Genomic DNA, 24,844 nt, shown 5'->3' with positions numbered 1-24,844 from the left:
CACACACACACACACACACACACACACACACACAGGTCAGTTCTGCAGGTCAATATGAAAGAGCATGTGTGTGGATGTGTGGATGTGAATTGTTTATGTGTGTATTGAACATCTGCATGTATTGTCCATATGTGTGTCTTGTACGTGTGTGTGTGTCTGTATTCAACATGTGTGTGTATTGTCAATATGAATGTTGTCTATGTGGGTCCATGTATGAAGCCTTGGGTCTTCGGTGAGTACAGTGTGTGTGTGTTTGTGTGTGCGTGTGATCCATTACACACCCAGGCCCATGTATGTGTGTGTGTGTGTGTGTGTGTGTGTGTGAGTGAGTGAGTTCCAGTGCATACCCAGGTCCATGTCCGCAGCCTTGGGCCGCTGGGAGTAGGGTGTCCCCTTGTACACGGCATCCAGAAGCTTCTCTTTCACCTGCGTCACCGTGTCGCAGTTCAGACACTTCACCGTCACCTCCGTCGCATTCTCGTTCTCCGGGTTCACACAGTGCAGCGTCTGAAGGGGGCGGGGCGGGGCGGGTCATAAGGAGAGGAGGTTTGTGATTGGTTCCATAGCAAAATAAGCGAGGATAGGCTCCGCCCTCCCAGATCATCGTGCACCGTGGGGGTCGGAGATGTAAGGCCTGTGACCATGTAGGCGTCACATGGTCTTAAACGGATCAATGTGGCATAGCTGGTGTCCCGAAGGAGCAAATAATTGATTCATAATTTGAGCCCTTTGCATATTTAAATAATGTATTAACCCATTTAGTTGTTCTTTTATTCAATAAACTGTTTTATTAAATGTCCCATTTAAAAGCGTTGAATTATTCAGTCTCTGGATTGTTTAACTTATTTATCTTGAAATGAATTCTGGATAATTAATCAATGCACCGGGTGGTCTTTAATGTGATGAAGACACAACTGTCCCCTTCATTATTGAATCCTTTGTCGGAATGATGATGACGAAGAAGAAGAAGAAGAAGAAGAAGAAGAAGAAGAAAAATCTAAAAAATGTGAAAAAATGTGAAAATCAAAAGATGAATAAAAAAGCCTGGATTTTGAAATCACACCACCTAAAGAAGCGCTAGACTAAATCTTGCCAATTAATTTTTTTTTCTTGCTATTTAATGACTTGCTGTTTTAATGATCTCAAGTTCAACCAACTATATCCACCCTCGCTCTGCGAGTTCAATCACTTGCAGAGATGACGCTCGTCCGCCTGCACACTCTTCTTCTACAACTACGAACGACATCACCTCCTCAGACACGCCTCTCACCCCCTCCACTACCGCATCACTAAAACATTCCATTCGTCGATAACGTGATTATTTGTGTGTGTGAGTAGCGCTGCAGTACTGACCAGGGTCTTGTAGTCAATCTGCTGTCTGATGAGCTTGTCCTCGCTGAGCGAGTAGCGGGCCTCGCCCGTGATGGCGTCGATCGGACCCTTCTCCATCTGCTGCTTCATGGCACAGTACAGCATGAAGAGGGGCTCCCCGGCACACTCCTGACGGGAGAGAGACATAGAGATACACACAGGTTAGAGAGAGAGACAACGACAGAGAGTAGGGAGAGAGACGATACACACAGGTTAGAGAGAGAGAGAGAGAGAGAGAGAGAGAGAGAGAGAGAGAGAGAGAGAGAGAGAGAGAGAGAGAGAGAGAGATACACAGAGTAGGGAGAGGGAGGGAGGGAGATTGAGAGGAATAGAGAGAGGTTCAGAGAGAAGGAGAGAGGGATAGAGAGAAAAACACACAGAACAAGAGAAACATACAGAGAGAGAGAGGGATGGAGGGATCATGCATGGTGAATAAAAGACAAACAACAACATACAACTAAGGGCAGTAAATTTATTGAATGCTCTTGGCACTTCCAACATTCTTCCAAACTCTCACACTAAGTGACGAGGCCTTGACATCATCAGACACACACACACACAGACAGACAGACAGACAGACAGACAGACAGACAGACACCCCCCCTTTGTCTTTTAGGGTGCATAATGGCGTGCACGAGAAGGAAACCGAAAAAGAGGGAAAATTAGAAAGTGGGAGAGGAAAAGGAGATACGGAGGACCTGAGTGAGGCCTAGTTGAGTGAGTGGCAGTTGATGGAGGAGTTAATAGAAGGTTAATGACAGAGGAGTGAGAATACGCTTGGAGAAGCACTTTGGTGTGTGAGACGTGTCGGCTGGGCAACGAGCACTGGGGCCTCTCTCGCTCTCCTGCTCCCTCTCTCCATCTCTCTCTCCGGCTCCCTCTCTCAATCTCTCCTGCTCCCTCTCTCCTTCTTTTCATCTCTCCATCTCCCTCTCTGCTGCTCCCTTTCTTCTTCTCCTCCTGCTCCCTCTCTCCATCTCTTCTTCTCCCTCGCTCCCTCTCTCCATCTCTCCATCTCCCTCTCTCCTTCTCCCTCGCTCCTTCTCTCCATCTCTCTTTTTCCCTCTCTTCCTCTCCCTGTATCCATCTCCCTCTCTCCACGACTCCTTCTCCATCTCTCCTTTTTCCCTCTCTCCTTCTCCATCTCCCTCTTCCTCTCCTTCTCCCTCCTCCTGTACCGTCGCCCTGATTGCTGACCAAGTGGCGTCTGCCCTGCATCTTGGCAGCGTCTGCGTTTCTTCCGAGCCATTTCCCCGTTTCATTAACTAGGGGTCTCATATTCCTGGGTTTCCGGATAAGAGCAGCAGGCCAAAGGATTATTCTCCAACAAACACAGCGGAGTCAATGGGCTATTTTCAGGACAATCTGACTTCTTTCATTTTTTGTGCACATTTTTTTTCTACCATATCCATTTCCATTTTTTACGTTGGCACTTTTAATTCACTTTCTCTGGTTGTTCAGTCGTCTGTTGAAACAGGTGAAACAAAACGCTGCGTAAGGCGGACTCGACTGTTGAGTTATCACAGAATCAGATCAGCCAAGTCATCGCATGTGTCACTCTGCGAATCGGGCGAAGTAGATTGGTGGAGATTGTTAATTATGAACCACATACATATCTGCTGACTGTGGGTAGGCCTCTCAGTTCCTACTCCCTTTCCTTTTCCTCGTCTTTCACACCATTCTTTCCTCTCCTTTTCTAAATATTACCCACCACCTAACTCCCACAACTCACAATTCGCAAACTATTTATGGATATGCGTCAACTACTCACGGTCTACATCTTCCCTGTGCTTTAGCAACGTCGACGACATACTTTTTAAAATTAGAGTAGAGTAATTATCCCTGTATATATGTCACCATATTTCTCTTATGTAGTGCAATTTATTTCAATATGTTTTATTACATTTCACTTTCCCTCGCTCCACCACATATCACTGTGCACGGTGCATTTATAACCGTGCATACGGGCCAATGATTGCTTCTGATTGGTCAGTCACACCGAGTAGACTGCATAATCTCAAATGCCAGCAGGGGGGGCCTTGCACGTTTACATGCACGCTTCGTGCGCACACATCGACACAGATTGTGTGTGTGTGCCCTCCCCCAGGCCGCCTGGTGGGTGGACGGTCCAGCCCAAGGTCTGTTCTTGGCTGACGCCGGACCACCGCGGTGTGTGGCTACTAGGCTGGTTAGCTCCACCACCACCACCAACAGGCTGTGTGTGGAGATTTCACCGCGGCGCGAACCACACTCATTCTATCCCCCATCCATTTGAAAAACAGAGCCAGAGGGCAGAGAGAGAGCAAGAGAGAGAGAGAGAGAGAGAAGTCGAAAGAGGAAGAGACGAAGAGAGATATGCAGCCTGAATGTTTTTTTAAAAGAGTGAAATAAGCGGGAGCACTGCGATAGCTTTCCTACTTTCAGAGTATCAGTGGGAAGTTAAGCTTTAGTAGGTAGAAACACACGCACACACACGTACACCTGTCCGCAGAAAGTACATCTCAGTACAAGTACTCTTACCTTGAGGAACTTGTACAGCAGGAAGGTGAACCAGTTCGTGAGCATCTTTTCAGCAACAGACTCGGTCCTGGGAGAGAGAGCGAGAGGGAGGTCGACAGAGGTGAATAAGAGTCAGTCCAAATGTGTCCTTGCTCCATCACAACAGTAGTAGTAGTAGTAGTATGCCCTCGGTTTCAACCTGTAGGCATATGTTTATACTTGCATCACCGGCGGTCTTTTTTCATACCTGCAAGTACTTCAAAGAGACGAACACTCCAGCCCCATCCCCACACTGATCTGTGTGTGTGTGTAAGTGTGTGTGTTGCTAGAGTTCAAACATAACGGAGGCTTTCCTCCTACATCACACACAAACAATTAGCGTGGTATAACAAACCTCACTCACCATCCCCCCCCCCCCCCCCCCCCCCCCCCACAATACCAATTTAATTTCCCCCTAACCGATCACACCCGTCTTCATTAAAGAAAAAATACAGCAGAGAAAAAAACAACAACAACAGCAATTAGTATAATACGCCAACTTCCCTTGTTAATCACAAACCTGGCATGTAATGAGGGGAACCTCAAGACCTGCACAGCAGCCGACACAGAAACACCCACACCCACACACACACGCAAGCGTGCACACGCAAGCGTGCACACATGCATGGGCACGGCATACAAATAAAGCACAGCAATTAACAGCCATTGTAATTAACTCATTGTATCTAATTAGTTCAACAGCTATATGAAAGATCATTGCCAGGGTTTTTAATGGCGTTTGCAGTTGGCGATTGCAGTCTGAGCGTTTTATTATTCTTTTTTTTATAATTATACTCAGTCAACGTTTCACTTGCATCATCCATCTCCAGCAGAACATAGAGAGCGAGAGAGATGGATGGGCAGATGGATATGGATCGCGCTGGAGGTTTCCGGTAAGTTTGCCGATCAGTTACTTGGTTGACTAACTAGGCTTCCTTTGTGCCACGTTCCCCAACATGGCTTCATGTATGCGTGACCTTTTTATATTTCGTCTCCCTCCCTCCCTCCCTCCCTCCCTCTCTCGGGACCGGGGTATTTTCTAGTTCACTGTGCACGCAAATGTTTTTTTCATGAGGCAGGAATGGAGAAGCGATACACTAAAATAAAAGGGAATAGGCGAAGAAGAAGAAGAAGAAGAAGAGGAGAGGAGGGAAGTAGAGCGACGTTTAGGATTCACGGGTTGTATAAGACGAGCCCCGCATGAGGTCCAACGTTTGCTCTCTCTCCGTGGTGTGCTCTTGGACTCTGCAGCGTCAATTGCGATCCTTCTCATTTTTCTCTCTGTTGGCTTTGTGCACAACTGGCGAGAAGTAGGTGGAGAAGAGGCAGCTGGGGAACGGTCAGCAGAACAAAATGGAGTAGGTCGACGCACCTGAACGGCACACGCTGGTGGCCACCGTGGCTTCATGTCAATACGCTCCAGAAGCTTCCGAGCGAGAGCTCTATTCCGTTGGAATGGTTTGCGTCGAACGTCCCGAGGTTAGGGTTTACCATCGACAGTTACAACTCAGGGATACAAAAGCGGAAGAGGGGACTCCCCTGGGCTTTTTCTATAACAGTATACATTTAGTATACATATTTGTTATTCTTGCTAAAGAATAGCCGCAAATATTCTTTGGTCTTTTCTGTAACCTCAACCTTCATACTGCCATTTCTTATCATTTCCTCCCCTCTCTCTCCCTCTCTGTCCATCTTCATCCTGGTCACATCTCCCCCTGGATGCTTTGTCCTCTTCCTCTTCCTGTCAATCATCCCTTCAACCCGCCCCTGCCCTGCCCTCGCTGTTTCCTTCCACCTGATATTTATGGCTTCCCCTCCGGCCAATCACACCCTCCCATCGTCAACGCCTAACCTTTCTACCTTTTCCTCTTTACCTGCTCATTTGTGGGTATGTTTGTATATATGTGTGTGTGTGTGTGTGTGTGTGTGTGTGTGTGTATGTGAATGTGTGAGTGTCTGCGTGTGTGTGTACACAAGCAAGCACGGGAGAGGTCTCTGCAGTCTGACTGGCTCTGCAGGGAGTGTGTTTGCTCAGGGGTGTAATCCTCTCTGACAGGGACAGGGTGAAGAGAGAGATAGAAGGTTACGCAGCGAGCAGGGGGAGAGAGAGAGAGAGAGAGAGAGAGAGAGAGAGAGAGAGAGAGAGAGAGAGAGAGAGAGAGAGAGAGAGAGACACACACACACACACAGACGGAGAGAGATAGAGAGAGAGAAAGAGACAGACAGACAGATGGAGAGAGAAGGTACAGTAAAATGCTACATTTTCACATCCCTGCATTCTTATTCCAACAGGGCTATAATAGAGAATGAGCTGGACAACAGCCTAAGAGATGGAAGTGATGTCCTCACAAGCGGATATCATGGCGGTCGGTGTGTTAGCTCTATTGACCCGGAACACATATCGGCTTTATGGAGACCTGGAGATACGCTCGCCGCGTTCACACTACCTCTGACGGTTGGGGCCTTTTTGATGTATCCACCAATTTTCCCGGGTTGTATTACAAAGGCGATTTCATTAGACAGTGTATCTGCGTATATTTGCGTGTAACGCGATCTGATTAGCCAACATATCTGTCGCTGCCTGAAAAGTTGAACGTTTCTCCACTTTTTGACGCAAGCAACGGAGCCGCCAGAACGGACGGACCCACAATGCATTTCGAGAGCGCCCCCATGCAAAGTCAATCAGATCCGTCAACGGAAGGATGTAGTGTGAACGCAGTGTTAGTGAGTCGGTGTGCAACGACATGAATAGCCAGGGTGTGACACAATGACCAACATGCCTGTAAATTGCCCTGACCGATAACCCATTCTGTCCAAATCGTGTAGAAGAAGAGATTCATGCCTCGTGCCTGTACCATAAAAGCCTTTGGCTGTTCGCCATCTCGTCGCCGATACTTTTCGCAGTAATTCTGAATAATTAAACACAACGCGCTATGAAAGACACTCACAAACGTGGTCACTCTCTCTCTCACACACACACACACACACACACACACACACACACACACACACACACACACACACACACACACACACACACACACACACACACACACACACACACACACACACACACACTAAACAAAAGACATTCTAAGACCAGGACGGTTGGACACTGACTGCAGGGGGTCCCACTGGGGGGCCCGGCCCCTTACCTCCGCAGCAGGAGCTTTGGGTGGTTCTTGCTCTCCAGATTCTTGTCGATGAGGTCGGAGAGCAGCTGCTTGAGCACGCCGGTGGCATACTCCATCTCGCCCTGCAGCGCCGTCATGATGAGGGACGCCACGTTGCCGCGGTCGCGCATGGAGAAGGAGCGCTGGGCCTCCAGCGTGCGGATGAAGGTGAGCAGGAAGTGCTTCTTGGTGAGCAGCTGGCCGAACAGTGTCAGGGCCTTCTCCACGTTGGCCTGCACCTGGGCGGGTGGGCGATCGAGAGAGAGAGAGAGAGAGGGGGGGGGGGGGGGGTTGGGAGGGATGGAGGGAGATGAGCATAAGGGTGAGATGGAGAGAGGAAAGAGAGAAAGGGAAAGAGTGGGATAGGGATGAGAGTGAGATAAGAGACAAAGTGAGAGAAGAGATACAGGGGAGAGAGATAAGAGGCAAGAGAGAAGAGAGATAAGAGAGAAATGCAGAGAGAGCGAGAGAGAGAGGGGGAGGAAGTAGTTATTTTACAGCCATTTTGATGCATCCACAGAGCACAATGAACGAGTCCTGCACAATGGCAGAGTGAATGAGTGCGCTTTATAACAGGAGGCCCATCCCTGTACTTTACTGTTTTGCAATGCACAGGAAACCAAGGGTACCAGAGTAGTGGCAAACGGGTTTTGAAAAGCTCCACTTCTGATCATTTCCTTCTTCCTTTTCTACTCCATCTTTCCCTCCCTCCCTCCTCTGTGTGCCTTTACTAAATCACTCCCATCTCTGCACCTCCTGTACATGTTCACCCAACTATATCGCTCGGAACTTCTTACACTAATGCAATGGGGAAGAAGTTGAGAGGGAGAGGGAGCGACATAGGTTAACCTGTAGGGAGGAGAGAGAGAGAGAGAGAGAGAGAGAGAGAGAGAGAGAGAGAGAGAGAGAGCGCGCTTGTGTGGGCCAGAGGTATATAGGTAAGAAGAAGGAGAGAGAGTTTTGTGGCGGTGGTGGTTTAAAGTGGGGAGCTTCATGCTGTAATAAGAAATTGATCCGCCCGCTAGTGCACCACTGTGGCCTGTGATTGCCTGGACCATACAAATGAAAATCCAATGTAGCGCCGGGGCCATCCCGCAGGAATACAGTTGATAGCACTGGTAGATATGTCTCAGCACCTTGCCTTTACAGAGTCAGCACAACGCCATTCACACACACAAACACGGGACGTCACCTGGGTATCAACGCCTGTGCATTAGGGTGTGATGTATGTGGCGTAGGGGCCCCAGAATAATGAAAGCGTACGTATCAGTGTCAATGCATTACAATGCCTCGGCGACACAACTTCCACGGAGGTAATTGAGGGTTCCCTCCTGAGAAATGAGCGAAAATGGAAAAGTGCATTATCCGCAGAACCCATGAAACATGGGCTTTAGATCTTTTTCCCTTTTCTCCTTACAGCCCTTTGGACACTTTGTTCCATCAAGGCTTCGATCCATCAGTTCAGTTCACTGTTGGCTTAGCGGCCGTGCTCTGCAGCACCGTGTAGCCACGCTCACCTGCCCCCGCCGCTATCACCGCCGGAGCCAAGTGGCTTTCTGTACGACCCCGAGCTCATTAGCACTCTCTCCTTCCTCCAAGGTCTGGGCCGTTGAACTTACAGCTTACAGCAGCCTTCAAGGCTCAAAGTTGTCTGATAGCCCGCAGGTTATCCCAGGGCTAACTTTTTGCAAACTGAACTTAAAGAAGCTAAAACTAAGAGGAAGACGTCGAGAAAGGTCTCTGGGAAGCCGTACACGCTGACAGACCTTCTTACATCTTAAGCAACATTGACTGTCTCAATCTAAATCTACTATGTCGATTATTGTGCAAAGAAGCACAATTAGCAAGAGCTAAAAGTCAAAAGTTGTAGCTCAATTGATCATTTCCTGACAAAACAAAATCCTGACAAAGAAAACAAAGCTCTTCCATCTGACTGAATATAATTTGTGTGTGTGTGTGTGTGTGTGTGCACGTGCGCATGCGTGTCTCTGCATGATGGAGTGTGTGTGTGTCTATGCATGCGTACGTCCCTGTATGTGTGTGTGTGTGTGTGTGTGTGTGTGTGTGTGTATGCGTGTTTATGTGTGTGTGTGTGTGTGTGTGGACTTAATATGCATAGTGCTCTACTGACCAGTACCTCCATCTCCTTGAGCACGGGGTGGTCCTCGATGCCCGGGAACAGGACCCTCATGGCGTAGGTGCGGTAGTCCAGGAAGGGGATGCCGGCTCCGTCTAGCTCCTGGGTCAGCTCGTGGATGTCCGTCTGCAGCTCAGCAAAGGCTGCGGATGGAGGAGAGCACCAGTTCAATACGTGTGCTTTATCCTGGTGATTTATGTGCTATGTAATTGTTAGTCCTTTGCCAGACTCTTATCTCGGATCCAGCAGTTCTACTATGTTATCCACCTCATTCCGCGACCTATTCTATTTCCCATGATTCATAGTGGCCCGCCTGTTTTCCATTTCCGGTCGAGTGCTGTTTACATAGCGGCTAGCACATTTGCACCGCTAGCGCATATCTTGAAGGCTACGGCAATAGTTTTAAAAGTTATATATTACATTAGGTCAAAATGGCAAGTGGAGCCCAAACTCATCCTCTCACTAAAGTACTACCAGCTACGTATTCTCGCTTCTAACCAGAAATTGAAAATGGTCGTCATGGCGGCGCACATTGTTTAGCCTGGAAAAAGGTGGATAGTTCTGCAGGGAGACGACATGGAGCCTGTGAAGAATACCCAAAAACTGAAGGGGGCGGAAGTTACACCTTTTAGTTGTTTTGTTACAGAGATACATTACCCAAGAAAAGTCCTTTGCGCGAGGGGGGGGAAGTTTGAAGTGCATTTCTATAATGGCCAGTGTACATCTTGTTGATTTTACACTTTTTGTTTACCATTTACCAGTGTTGGCCTGGTTTGTGTGCACTTTAAGATCCCAGCCCCTTGGGCAAGATAATTGGTGTAAACAAATGTGAAGAGGAAGAAAGTGAAACGTCTTGTTCACCCAGATTTGAGGTTGTCTGCAATCAGACTTTAGATATCAATCTGTCTAGTCAGAATTGTGAGACTATCTATCTAGTTAACTATTTGGGAGACTGCCAAATGTATCATTAGTCTGACTCACAGAAACATGTCTCTAAAGGAGAAGGGAATGGCTACGAGTGGTCTTGGGCGATGGGGGATCAAAGCCTGTGCCTTTCGGCTGGGAGTCAAACCCCCCCACTACACTCTCCTGACCCATGATGTAACGTGGTCGTGACCCCACGTCTGGGGTCAACAGCTCTATTTCCTGAAAGTATACTGAACACCCCGAATGACTGGGATTTAAAGTGCAGCTCATGGTGAAAGTAACCTCTGTGGGAAGACATTGAATAGTCATTGAGCGCCACAGTGTGTGTCCACTGTTTAGTGAAGAAGAGCCCAAAATAGCCTTGGTATTTCCGAGGTGACATTTCAAGGTGAGAATAGCAGGCAGTGGCTTGGGTGAACTTCAGGATGTGTATTGCACACATTAGTGCGGAAAGACAAACAGGTACACAACTGCTTGTAAATTCAATGTATGTGTATATTCGCAGAGAACGACACTATTTCACCAGTGCATGTGCTTGACCCTTCCTAACCTCATACCTTTAGTACCTATTCAATTTAAGATTTAGAAATAGTGAAATGCCTTTATATTCTATATACATATATTAACTTTTTTTAAAACAATAGCTGTATAGTGTCAGGCCGTATGTAGTGAGTGATAGTGTGTTTGTATGTGTATGCTTGTGTGTGTGTGCACGTGCATGCGTGTGTTTATATGGCTGTATGTGGTGTCATCCAGGACACACCAACGCACGGATCCACACCAAAACAAACCCCGAACCGGAGCCCAGACTAACAGATGGCTGCTGTCACCCCCGTTCCCCCTCGCTCTCTCTCCCTATCTCCCTCCCTCAAAGTGACGCATCAGAGGTCACCCCTCTGTCATCCGGAGCCTGCTCTCCTCCTCTTTCCCAGCATCCATCTCTCCGTGTCCCTCCCTGTAATCAGTCTCTCTGGTCGCCACAACACACACACACACACACACACACACACACACACTCTCACTCCTTCACCTCCACTCCCTCCTGAGAATCTAGGATGTTCCCTCTGTTCCCCACCTCCATCACGCCGCTGCTCTTTGGCGAGACGCAAGATACGGCCGGCGACGTGCGTTGGCGCTCCCGAGTCACGGCGCCCATTCGAGGTGCGTCGCTATATTAGGCTATATCTTCAACTGCTGTGGCTATGGCTGTGCGGCCCCCTGACATACCCGCTTGGAAAACTAATCCGGAAAAACAAGAACAAAGCACTGCACTGCACAGCACAGCGGGGGTCACCTGCCGGGCCGCCGGCCTGCACTCATCTGCCCGATCGATACTTCCCCCTCGCTCAATCTCACCCTGCCGTCTATCCGTCCCTGGTCCAAGCATTCCAGTTTATCTTTTAACTTTATCTGCCTCCTACTCTCTCGCTTTACCTGCCTCCTTCTCACCACCTTCCTTCTGTACCACTCCCTCCCCCTCCCCTCTCTCTCTCTCCCCCTCTTTCTCATCCCCTTCCCTCTGTACCACTCCCTCTTTCTCTCTCTCTCTCCCCCCCTCTTTCTCACAACCTTCCTTCTGTACCACTCCCTCTCTTTCTCCCTCCCTCTCTCATCCCCTTCCCTCTGTACCGCTCTCCATCCATCTCCCCTCTCACCTATATACACCTCTCTTTCATCTCTCTTTCACCATCTTCCTTCTGTACAACACTCTCTCTCTCTCACCATCTTCCTTCTGTACCACTCTATCCATCCCACTCTCTCTCTCTCTCCATCTTCCTTCTGTACCACTCCATCGGGCTCTCTCTCTCTCTGTCTCTCCATCTTCCTTCTTTACAACTACATCCATCTCGTTCTCTCTCTCTCTCTCTCTCTCTCTCTCTCCATCTTCCTTCTGTACCACTCTCTATCCACCTCTCCCTCCCACCACCCCTCTGTACCTCCATCTTCCTCTCACCACCTCCCTGGTGTTCCACTCTCTCAATCTCCCACCTGAATAGCAAGTGGGATATTTGGAAAAAACGGCCAGATTGAACACAAAACAGTACCGTTATTATAACATACTAACCGTTAATATCACATTTCCATACTATGGTAAAGGCACTACACAAAATTTGGGTGGACAATGTATTAGCACTGATAATGATTGACTGCTAATACTACTGTAAATCTATTGGTAATAAACTCTCTTTTCATCTAAGTTTAACATGAATAGATGTATATAATATTTGTCTATCACTATTATTCTCTCTCTCTCACTCTCTCTCCCCCTCTCCCTCTCTCCCTCTCCCTCTCTTTCTCCATCTGTCCCTCTCTCGTGCGCGCCAAACAAACAAGCACCAGCATCAGTTGAGTCCCGCTGGATGCGCGCCGTCTTCTGCCAAATTAATATATGGTAATAAACCCATGTCTCTCTATCGCGCTCTCTCTCTCTCTCTCTGTGGCTCCCTCTCGCTGTCTCGCCCTATGGTTGCTGCCAAACCCGTCACAGAAGCAGAGATCATCCACCCTTTCTACTTCTTCATCTGCCCCTTGCCCGGCTCCACTTTCTATCCATCTAACCTATTTACATTCCCCCGCCTGACCCGGCCTTCTCTCCATCTCACTGTGGAGGGTAGAGAGACCAGCCAGTCGTCTCTCTCCCTCTCATGGGCCAGAGAGGCAACATCTGGTCTCTGGCTGAGATCAAAAGTGCTCCATTGGATACACACCAAGACCCAGCCCTACACACACATACACACACACACACACACCATGGCCACTGCACAGCAGGGGGTGAATTGGCACACAACTATGGGTTGCTGGAGTGAAAGTGCAAGAGGTAGCACATGCATATATCTATGTGTGTGTGTGTGTGTGTGTGTGTGTGTGTGTTATGGAGCAAAGTAGATGATCAGAGACTAAATATTGGATATAAATACAAATTAATTCATAAAAACGAATGCCAGGGAGTGGTTTGAAACATCAGCTGCTTTTTATCTCCTCACCCCACCTATACCGGCCCCTAACCTCCCTAACACCACGCCCACCACCCCACAAACCACCCCCACCTCACCTCACCAAGACCACCCCCAACCCCCCCCACCCGACACCACGGCCACCACCCCCACAAACCACACCGACCTTCTTTGCACTCCAGCGCCACTCGAGACTCCAGGTTGTCCATCTGCAGCTGCAGGCGCTTGAGGGTGCGGTCGGCGTCGCGGGACTTCCTCTTGTAGGCGATGAGCACCACGATGATGACCAGCAGCAGCAGGCCGCCGCCCCCTCCGATGCCGATGATGGCCGGGAGGGTGAGCAGGCTGTCGGAGTAGATCTGCAGCGTGCCCGGGGAGTACTCGAAGCCCCCCACACGCACCTGGATGGGGAGGGGACGAAGGTTTTTTTTTTTTTAACGGTTGCGTGTCACGCATCGACATCCACGCGCTTGAGGGGATCAACCCTTCGGATCGCTTCCCCTTTGTTTCATGTTTGTTTTTCAAAAACACGGCCAGCAGTCGTGAACTCCTGGCAATGTAGAGGGGGCCCCTGTAGAAATACACCTATTAAAACGCCCTGCTTGAATGAGTTGTTCTGCGGTGGAATATCTCAGTAAGGAAACATAAAACGAGTCGTAACTCCGCCACTTGCAGTTCTTGGTTTCAGGCTCTGTGCCCCCCCCCCCCCCGGCCCCCCATTTCAGCTATAGAACTGCTGGATACGTGATTCATCCATCAGAAATATAACAAATAAATGACATGGATAATGAATCCACCCACAACACTGTTTTGATAGCCCCTCTGATTTTCGCCTGTGTGTGTGTGTGTGTGTGTGTGTGTGTGTGTGTGTGTGTGTGCGTGTGTGTGTGTGTGTGTGTGTGTGTCACAAAAGGGTGACGTGTCTATTTTTCGCTAAACCAACTTGGGGAAAATGTAGCCCAAAATCCCCCTAACTAGTTCTCTTTGTAACGGGGTCAGAAGGTGGTGGCAAACATCGCCCTGGGCTGCCTTAAGAACTGTCAGAACGTGCACACACACACACACACACACACACACACACACACACACACACACACACACACACACACACACACACACACACACACACACACACACACACACACACACACACACACACACACACCTTTTAAGTGCAACTTTAAAGATTTTGCTTTAAAGCCAGTTCCAGCTCCCCTGACTGAAAAGACTTTGCTTTGATTTGCTCTGCTCTGCTTTTTTTTTTGTACCTCATCCTGTCTCTCCCTGTCAGGGGTCTGTGAGCGCCCCAGCCAGGGAGGGTAATGGCGGGCAAGGACCTCTCTCACCCAGCCAAACTCTATTGGGAACTGTAATCTCAAATTCCATTCAATCTCCTTTCAAAAGGCACTAATGGTAACAAAGACGTTACTTTGAGCAAAGGGTCATGTAGGATTCTGTGTTTGGGGCCGTGCTTGGTTTTATGTGAATGCCAAAAGGGAATCCTATATTGCAATGTATCCAGCATTGCCATGTGAAGTAGAACACATATGGATTAGGAACAGCGGGAAACATATAATATATAATATATTTTGTTTGAAAGTAGCTTTGAGCCAGAATAAGGAGTTCAGAGGAAGCACTTCTGAATGTGAAAGTACAACATCATGGTGAACAGCCTCTTGGGGTATAGGAGAAGGATGAGATGTACTCACGGTGACTTTGTGCTCTCCTGTCAGGTTGGGCCACTCACACAGCAGCTGGCTTTCAGACAGGGTGAGGATGCAGGGGGTCTCTCCGATGAACACAGTGTAGTTCAGCTTGCTGTTGCCCGGCGCTGCTGGGATCAGGTTACGGCCCTGGGACAACCAAGCAAGATAAACGTCAACACCTAAAGTTCGCAATAACACCGGCAGGAACACTTAATGAGGGTAGAGAAATGCCTGCACAAAATGTGGACAATAGGTTCGTGACATTGCAATGTGAACTTGAAGGCAAGTGACTCAAAGCCGCTGGTTGTGACGGCCGTGATTGAATGGGTACACGGGGGAGCGACAACAAGAGCAATATCTAACATTCTCAATAACCTTTGATTTTTCTATGTCAGACAAACTAGTCTCACAAAGCACTTTCACAGAGCCACAAGTCGCTCCATCTTTTGTGTTAGACAGCAAATAAATAACAAACGTCAGACTATATTTTCTCTATCCCCCGTCCCTGCACTGAAACCTCCCTCCAACCTCCACAGCTCTTTACCCACAAGGCTTTGCGGGGGAGGAAGAACTAATTGCTTGCAAAATATGGCACGCTTCTAATTTCTCTGCAATCATTTAATAGGATGCCGTTCGCGAGCTGCTTATTTTTGAGGCACTCCATCCAGAGCACAACGGGGCAATCAAAGCTTTCCATTATGGAATCTTTATTTAAAAGTTACGGTTTGTGAGTAGCGGCGGAAAGGGGGTGGGTTGGGGGAGAGGGATGTTCCCATTTGCTCCACCCTGATTGGTCAGAAAAAAAGGGAGCTTTATTTATTTGGTGAAATTGCGTGGTAATTTTCCTCCTCGCTCCTCAACAGCTTGAAGATCAATGGGAGAAGTGATTTGACAAAAAGATGCGAGTGGCTGCTCTGCGTTTTACAGAAAAATGCATTTTGTATTCAAAGGCACTTTATGTCTTAAGAGTAAACATAGGGCTATGAACTCATTCTTCACAGCCTATTTGATATGTGAATGAAGGTCTGTAGAGTCAGGGCTGAATCACCTTTGAATTGTTTTTTGTTTAGGCTCTTTATTTAGAGGAACCATTACAGAAATACTTTATTTGTGAAGTTTTTTTTTTCTCTCCACTGTATCACAGATCAGAACCTTTCAGTAATGAGTCACCAGATAACAGTATGAGCTGAGGAGCTCCAAGAGAAAGAGAGTAGAGTTGGAAAGTGGAAGGAGAGCAGAGACAGAGAGCCATCTATGGCATGTTGTGAACCATTTCCCCGAGCCTGGCTGTACTCTTCTTCTCACAGTTAGAGACTGCACCAAAGAAAATAGTTTTCACATTGCGGTGAGTCATGGCTTGAATAGTGTTCAGCTTTAGTGTTGTTTTTTTTCTGTCAAGACTATGATTTCCATTCATTGTTTTCCTGATATCAGTCAAATCTTTCTTTCATATGACGTGCCTTGGATGCTTTCGTGTTTCAATTATACACCCAATCGATCCATGATTCAGATTAGATGTGAATCTAAAACTAACATTCAAAATTTACATTTTTTTAATCATTGACACCATACATTGGGCACTTTTCAAAGGTATTGGAAGGATAACCTGCATGGGTACATAGCATACATTAAATACCCCACCTACCATCCATCTACCCATCCTACCTTCCTTTCTTACACCCACTGTTCACAGTAAGGAACTGGTTGAACGTTTTATCAATGGCTTCAGCTAAAGCAGACAGAACATGACGGCTCCATACCTTGAGGATGAGCGGTGAGCTGGGCTTCAGCTCCAGCATGCCCGTGGGGCTCAGGGGCTCCAACACGGGATCCGGGTAGAAGCTGAAAGTCTCGTTGACCACCATCACCGAGCGCACGTCGTCCATGACGAAGCCGATCTCGTCGGGCCCGCTGCCGGTCTCGGAGAAGCCCTTCTCCGAAGCGGCCACAGAGGGCGCCAGACACACCATCACGGTGTTGTTGACCACCGTGCAGTTCTGCAGAGGAGGAGAGGGAAGAACAGGTAAGCAGAGAGTGGTTGATGTTTCATGTTTGAGAACAGAAATAAGAATGTGTTTACAGCATTTAAAGAGCACTTTAATAGACCCCTGAATAATAATAAATATATCTTTAATATGATTATGCTGCATTGAGATTCCTGCAGAGCCGTCACCCTCTACATTTTATTGACTACGATGAGACCAATGCCAATCGGTATGAAGCCTTGCATAAAGCATCAAGACTCATAGGCTGATTATTGCTGCAACATATTGGCGATTAAATGACTCTGGCCTTGATGAGGGAGGGAAGCAGCCTTATAACATCAGTGTCGTAATCACTGTTGATATCATCTGCAAATTCCCTCTAGAGTGAGGCATTCAACCAAGTCAGGGGAGATCAAATTACACAGTAATGACATACATGGAAACAGGAGAGCACGGTCCGCTAGCCACTTCTGCTACGACAGCAATGCCAAGGAATCCTCAGGGGAGACGCCTCTTACGTGCACGTGTCTTTTGTTACAGGCAATTTTGCTAGCATACGTGAAAATTGTGTCCGTAAAACCGATGATGACACTCGATGACACGATCTGATTTGAAGGTAAATGAAAGAAAAAAAACACCCAGGCAAATAAATTGCATGGGGGGTTGTATTAAAGGGACGTTATGGAACGGCAGTAACAATGGATGTGTTTTCTTTCTTCTACAGCAGGTAGAGGGCAGGAGAGAGAGAGCGAGAGAGAGGAAAAAGGTTAGCGAAGCCCCGTGGAGCAAAGTGAAGCGGACGGAATTTGGCAGAAAGGCTTTATAGCTGGTTGACATTTCAAAGGTTAAACTGCTAAAAAAAAAAAAATTCAACATCAAAAAGCATACAGAAAACAGGCCCTTGGCTGAGTGAACGAGGGGGTCTCGTGTGTGTGTGTGTGTGTGGTGTGTGCATGTTGTCCAACGTAAATGTGTGTACCGTCTGAATATCTGACATAAAGAAGGAGCAAGAGAGTGAGGGAGTCTTCAAACCTGAATATGTGCTGCTTCCATAGGCTGTGCCAGACATGTTTAGGGTGGTTGAAAGAAGCATGCGCTTGTGGCTGAATTCAACAACTTACGTTGACGGATTTGGCAGCCCCGTATTTGGCTCTCATCTTGGGCTCCTTGATGGTTGCCAGATTGGTTCCGGTGATGGTCAACAGAGTTCCTCCACTGCAGAATAAGGAAAACAAGACATCAACCACGATCACAGAGAAGCAAAGCTTTCTTTTCTTCTAAAAGACATTTCAATTACACAAGCATCCCACTTTTAATTATAGAACCATCACCTGCCTCATTGCTTAATTGCTCATTTAAAGAGGCACCGACTACTGGATCAATGAAGTTAGTGATGCATAAGAATTGTATATTTTAGGCCAATGTTATAATTAGGACCAAGTTTCAGTGGTACAATGGCAACGATTATGTGGCACCGGCTAGAATCAAAACTGTTGCCGTTTTATTTATTTTTTGGGTTCATTTCTCGTTTTTGCTTCTCTACCATTGATTTACCATTGATTTACCATTGAGTTGTAACAGTCCATTGTGGTACAGGTTGGAGGTGGATAGGTGTACTTGCATGTAGCCATACAATTCTTTCTTTTGTATACATCTTACATCAATCAGTAACTTAGATTTTGAATGGATTTGAGCCTTTTCAGTGCAGAAGTCATGGCCAGGGAGATATTGATGGTGGCATGCAGATGTCATCCCATACAAGTTTCCCATTTCCAGCAACATTTGCCCTGATTTAGTCTAAATCTGCATGTGCATGTGTTTGTTTGCCAAGAAAGCCCTCCAGTTGTCAATTTAACAGTAATGCCATACTTATGCTGCAGCCTTCTGCCAGCTTATTCATGGCGGCCCATTCACAGGTAATGATAGCAAACATAAAGCTCTCGGCTGAACGTTCAAATCTTACTTAAACCTGGATGGGGATTAGGGGCGGAGTCCAAGTAAATATCGAACATCTGTCCTGAAAATCAACCTGGGAGGGGTGTTGGACCTATTTCCTGGACCTATTTCACCGCTTAAAGAACCAGGAGAGTGGCACAAAGAGACCACAATGTCTGCTTGCATGGGATTACTGTGATGGCATGATGAACACAGCAAAAGCATCAACCCAAAACAGAACAATACTCTTCAGTCCTATTGCAAAGCTTTGTCAACATCAGCCACCAGTCACTTAGCAACAGTGCAATGCAACGCAGCATATAAGTGAACCGGTTACATTGCACTGCTGCGGTATAGTAGGATACAATACACAATGCAACTGTGTTCACATGACCCAAAACCTAGGAATCCACCAGACCAATTATTTAATCGCTCTCAATTATTTGAGGCAGAGAAAAGGACACTTTAAAGAGAGCAGCTATTAAAAATCTCATTGGCTCTGATGTTCCTGAAGCCGTTACTGGAACAAGTTAACGAACCAAACCCCTGTGCTTGGTGAAATATGTGTCTCACACACACGCGTGCGAATGTGTATGCATGTGTGTGCGTGTGTGTGTGCGTGTGCATACACTCCGCGAGCAGAAAGGGAGAAACACATCCAGCCAGTTGGCTTTGTTTTCTAGGGGGGCAGATGGAGCGTGTGTCTTGGGTGTCGACAGAAAGCCAAGCCCAGGCCTTGGAGAAGCGGCTAGGCCATGTCCTGATGGTGGACCGGGGGGGGGGCGGGGGGGGAGAGGGGCCGGGGAGCTGGCAGACCGAGAAGGGGAAACCAGCAAGCTGGTGCTGGGGAGACAGATGTTGAAGTGGGCGGATAGTGGCTGGCTCGAAAACACAGAGCCGCCGAGCTGCCAACGTCCGTCATTTGCTGGGCTTCATTCACCTTTAAAGTAGTCAGAGGAAGGCACGCGGTCACGGCGCGCCGGCCAAAGTGCAGTACGGCAGGTCGTGCAGAAAGCCACCCCACAACATATAGGGCATCTGCAACCCCATCCAACGGCTCAGGCTGAAGCGCATCAAGCATGTCCCCCCAGTCGCCGCAGCCGGTTAAGGGGACTGAAGTCTCGGGGCATCTCACATTAGAAGCAAAGTGCAAGTCTGCCTGGAATTGGCCCCGGTGTCAGGGTCAGTGGAGGTGCCATAGCAACAATTTAGCTTGGTAAATACGGCTGAGATTGGCCGGGGAGAACACTCTGTGGCTCCCCTCTGGGAGAGCTGCAGCGAGACTGCAAACAAGAGTCACGGAGGCGTCGGGTCAGCGCCGCTGCCGAGGCATGTTGCCGACACTTTTCTCTCTCCCGTTTTCTTTGGTCCCCGCTACCTTTCAATCATCCCCTGTCCGGACGCCACTTCCCGTCCGCTCACACCTCTGTCACATAAGGAGAGTCGGTCACGCGCTGCGGCAATTCTCACCTCCCCCCTCACAGGCATGCGTTGAAAATTGCTTTGCTTTGCCCCCCAGAGGAGAAGTTTTTTTCCCTGCCTTGTGGCTAACCAAGTTTTCTTGTTATGGTCAGACCCAAACCCTTAATAGCCAAGCAGTATCCCTATGATATCCCTGAATAGCCGTTCTTTCAATCTTTATTCTCGCAACTAGTTTCAGACTAGAATTTCAGTTTTTTCGAAAATGAACGCCATTGTAGACGCATTAATGGGTAATTACTTCCAATTACAAGCATGTCCCTTCAACTATGGTAGAAGTACAGTAGACCAACGTACGCGTCTCCCTATACAGTTATCATCTCAGATGACAAAACAACGGACTATAAAAGGGGAGGGGGAATAAACAAAAGACAAAACAAAACTTAAAAGCTCATAAATGTGTCAACTTCGGCAGCAACTGGGAATAACTGCTTTCTAGGTCATGCTAGTGAGACCATTAGCATTCGGAAGCCCCCCCCCCCCTTCTCTACTTCTCCTTCTTCCTCTTCTCAACCTTCATCTTCTTTCCGCACTACAGCTTGTGTTTACAGTGCAGATCTTCCCATGGCTACGGAGCCTCATTTCAATAAGTCAAGCGGTATTAACGGACGCATCAACAAACTCCACGAAACTCATCAAGCAGCACCGCTGCAGGAGCCCCTCGCCCAGCTGTTAAGCTACTAAAAGATTTACTTTCGAAACGCAACGATGGAATTTAATTTAAAATGTGTGTTTATATTTGTATATCTGCGTTATGAGAGAAAATGTGCGTGGAGAAAACAAAGTTTTAGTGTTATTTAATTTTGTCGTGGGACTTGGCCAGGTGCTACCGTCGTTTAATAAGACATTTCTCAAACTACTGTACCCAGAGTTCACGTTTCAGACACGTCGGCCATGTTTGCAGGCAAAGAATGTCATTTGTGGCTAAGCCACAACCGAGCCGTGAATACACAAAGTGGGAAACTCCCCTTCGGTGCTTCTGGGCGATAGATGCGTCAAACTCCACTGTTAGTGTGTAGCGTTTACACAATACCGGGCTAGCGTATTACAGTATTACATATTGCTGTGGCGGACCCTGGCTAAAACCCTCACTCAGGGAGCATTTCAGGGAACCGGCAAGCAACTTTCTCATAGTTAAAAAAAAAACAAGTGAGAGTCTTGTAAGCCATTATGTACAGGAGAGTGAAGGCAGCATATGACTGCAGGTGGGTATCAAACCTGGATGCCTTACGAGGCGTTTTCGATGGAGGGTCCTTACCTGGCGATGCTCCAGTCCGGTTCGATGCGCAGGATGGTGGGGTCGTCCGTGTAGTTGAACTTCACCTCGGGGTTCCTGAGCTCCGCAGAATTGATGTCCACCATGACCGGGGTGGGGCCCAGGGCCAGGCCCGCCGGGGTCACACACACTATTTCCTTCTCATTACGCCTGGCGAGGGCGAGAGAAAGAGAGAGAGAGAGAAACAAGAAGGGGAACAGAAGCGCAGAGAAAAGTTTTAGGTCGACGTCACCCACAGAGACAGGCAAAAGTAGTTTATGGCATGGGAGCATAAACCGAAAAATAATGTCCTTTAGTTCTTGAAGTGACAACACGTATTTATGACAACAATATAACACACACACAGAGTGTGGAGCCTGGCAGACCACAGCCTTTCAGACAGTGTGTCGCTGTGGCTCCCCCAGCCCAGATTACACTGCTGTACCGGTACATGCCTTCAACGAATGCCTCTTCCCTCGTTCACCCTTTCCAACACTCCTCCCTCCCTTCATCCAACCTGTCTTTTTTTTGTATGTGTGTGTGTATGTGTGTGCTTGTGTGTGTGTGTGTGTGCCCACCCCAGCAGCCAGCTGGGCCTCTCAGGAAGATTTGGGTTTGTCTGCCAGAAAGTTTTTTTACACTCATCCTCCACCTTAATACGCTGCAGTTTACACGCTGTGAATCCCTTTCCTTCAACCCTGCACCAGGGCTCAGGGCAGCACAGAGGCGCCGTGTGTGTGCGCGCTGTGACTCGCATCGCGGCGGGAGAACGCCGGCGAACTGTTATCTACTGCGGAAGTTGGATCGCGGGGCGGGATGACAGAGAGGAGACGAAAGAATGCTATTCTGCCGGGTGCTCTGTTGGCGGCACACGGGGGGAAGTTGAAAGGTGGAGGGTGGGATGTGTCTAGGTGTGGATGGGTGGATGGGGGAGGGAGACGTGGGTGGGGTGGCGTCCCCGCCGTCTTGCGCACAGTGGTGATGTCAACGGCACCTTCTGCTAAGTATCAGTCTGCATGCGTGTTTGTGAGGGGGCAGGGGAGGGGGTGGTGTATGTGTGTGTGGAGGCTGGGGGGGGGGGGGGAGGGGGGGGGGGGGGCGCAAGGAGAGCAGAGGAATGAGGATGAGAGATGAAAGGAGAGGATTTTTTTTTTTGGTTGCCACGTTCCGCCTGTGCCAAGGTCGCCATGGTAACCGCTTTCACAACACCGTGAGCACAGTTTTGGGAGGGGGGGGAGTCACGTACGTATCTGACACGGTTTCCATGGCATCGCCAGAATGTGGATCAGAGAGGGGGGAGGGGGGGGTATGGAAAGGAAGAGTGGTATAGAAATGAAGGAGTTGGGGAGAGAGAGGGATATAGGGAGAGAAAGAGAGAGAGAAAGAAAGAAAGAGCGAGAGAGATAAGAGGATGAGGGAGTAGGGGTAAATAGGTTTTGATTAAACCGCGGGGCTGGCTGAATACAGAGCATATTAAAGGAGATGGACTCAAATGCTTCATTACTTTGGCCATAAAGGTTATTGCTGCTCGACGAATGAAAGGCCAAGATAAGAGAGATGTTATGTCCACCTTTTGGGAAACGTGCCACAATGCTTAAAATTGGCCTCTGCCTCAATCCCTTTGTGCACTCCTTAAACACAACAGAGCTGCAAAGGCCCAAGCTCATTAGATTGACCTGTTGGAAGATAACAATTCAAAATATAAATCCTACCACTTCTGTTCCTTCGATAATCTTTGCCCATTTCCTTTTTTTTTTGTTATACTTGATTCTGATACATGCTTCTTTCTTTGCTCAAGCCTTCTTTAGCTTCTCCCTAGATTTCTCCTGGATTCAAGTCTATGAGATGCCTCTTCTACACAAGTTTGAACACGGTTCTCTGATAGGTGCCTTCGCCCAGCCATCTGCCAGACACTGTTCATGATTGGATGTAGAACAGAATGCATCTCTCTGTTGGGTTGCCAGAAAATACTCAAAAACCCCCAAAACAAAGCAAGGGAAAAGACAAAGCGGCTCTTGGCTCCGAATATAAAAGGTGTCCACATATCAAATTGGATCTGTGTCTCCCTGATTGCAGACATTCTGGCACCTTCTGTCAACCCAACTGAGTCATCGCTGAGCGGATACCATTAGTAGAAACATGAGCAGAAAATTGACTTAAGTGTAGGTTTATTGAGCCCACAACTATAACTATTACTATAATAGTCATATTTCATTCATTTTTTTCTATTTAATGAAGCATGGTTGTGTGGATGGATGGATTCACACTCCAGATGGCAGGACACTCATTTAAATGTATATAATAACGTTAAAACATCTATACAAATCTCCATCAATGTGCGGTCCTTAAATAGAACACATTTCCATAGCCTGAACTGATTGTGTGGAAGGTGGTCCAAAATGATTATGACTTCAAACAGCTATCATGAGATTCACAAATACCAGCCATTAATAATAACAACCATAACAAATGCGCTACACTCAGATCATTACAATTTCATTTTACATCTCCGCTTTTAGAAGTGGGAAAGCACAGGTACGGTGAGAGTGATAGAGCGACAGCAAGAGTCCAGTTAAGTCTGGTTCCGCAGTGGACCGTGGACCGGGGTCCTCACCTCTCGAAGCGGCAGAAGTGGAGCCGATCTTCAGGACCACGGCGCTGCCGGCGTTCAGGCTATTTCCTTTGATGGTGATCTTGGTTCCCCCCGACAACGGCCCGTTGGCCGGATGGACCCGGGTGAAGTACGGCGACTGAGGAGGGACAAACAGAGCATGGGGTCAGTCATGTTGCGAAGAGGAGAGATTACTACACAGTTCACTTCGCCTAGTCCAAAAACGTTCAGTAGCGCAACTGAAAAGAGGCGTCTCGGCCCCGCATCAGTGGGTCGGTTTGAATGGAGGTGAATGCTGGTTAACTGTGATCAGTCCGAGCCTTGGTGCACGCCACGTGGTAGGAATGCTGCTTCAGTGTCTTGACGTGCACATGACGACAGGGACTCGCCGCGTCGACTTACCACGAAGGTGAAGGACTTGCTGGAGGTGGCCTTGTAGTCGGGGTGGATGCAGTCCCGCACACACACCTCCACGCGGGCGTCCTGCACACCGTAGCCTGTCGCGTCAGCCAGCCGACACACAATCCTGAGAGAGAGAGAGAGAGAGAGAGAGAGAGAGAGAGAGAGAGAGAGAGAGAGACGATGAGAGAGAGAGAGAGAGAGAGAGAGAGAGAGAGAGAGAGAGAGAGGAGAGAGAGAGAGAGGACATTTTATTGAATGGCACTCGACACCCAAACAATAATACGTATTAGACAGCAAGAGGGAGCAAAAGGTAGTGTCCACCTGTATTAATATAAGGTGACAATACATTCCAGAGACTAAACAATATACTG

At 48.0% G+C, this 24,844-nt stretch overlaps 1 protein-coding gene across 1 annotated transcript in view; it reads right to left on the bottom strand.

The window, feature by feature from the left end:
- plxna1b (plexin A1b) overlaps positions 1-24,844 on the bottom strand; it is a 142,393-nt gene that overhangs the window by 5,366 nt on the left and 112,183 nt on the right. The window contains 13 exon segments of the mRNA XM_084463656.1: positions 348-507; positions 1,354-1,500; positions 3,892-3,958; positions 7,065-7,321; positions 9,220-9,362; positions 13,267-13,501; positions 14,810-14,953; positions 16,567-16,803; positions 17,913-18,006; positions 21,464-21,631; positions 24,075-24,096; positions 24,099-24,210; positions 24,474-24,597. Of these exon segments, the coding sequence (XP_084319782.1) occupies positions 348-507; positions 1,354-1,500; positions 3,892-3,958; positions 7,065-7,321; positions 9,220-9,362; positions 13,267-13,501; positions 14,810-14,953; positions 16,567-16,803; positions 17,913-18,006; positions 21,464-21,631; positions 24,075-24,096; positions 24,099-24,210; positions 24,474-24,597 (1,910 nt within the window).

The sequence above is a fragment of the Micromesistius poutassou genome (assembly GCF_964030765.1).
Source record: "Micromesistius poutassou genome assembly, chromosome: 2".
NCBI lineage: Eukaryota > Metazoa > Chordata > Actinopteri > Gadiformes > Gadidae > Micromesistius > Micromesistius poutassou.
Note: the sequence above shows the minus strand (reverse complement) of the source record. Positions and strands in the feature narration are given on the sequence as shown.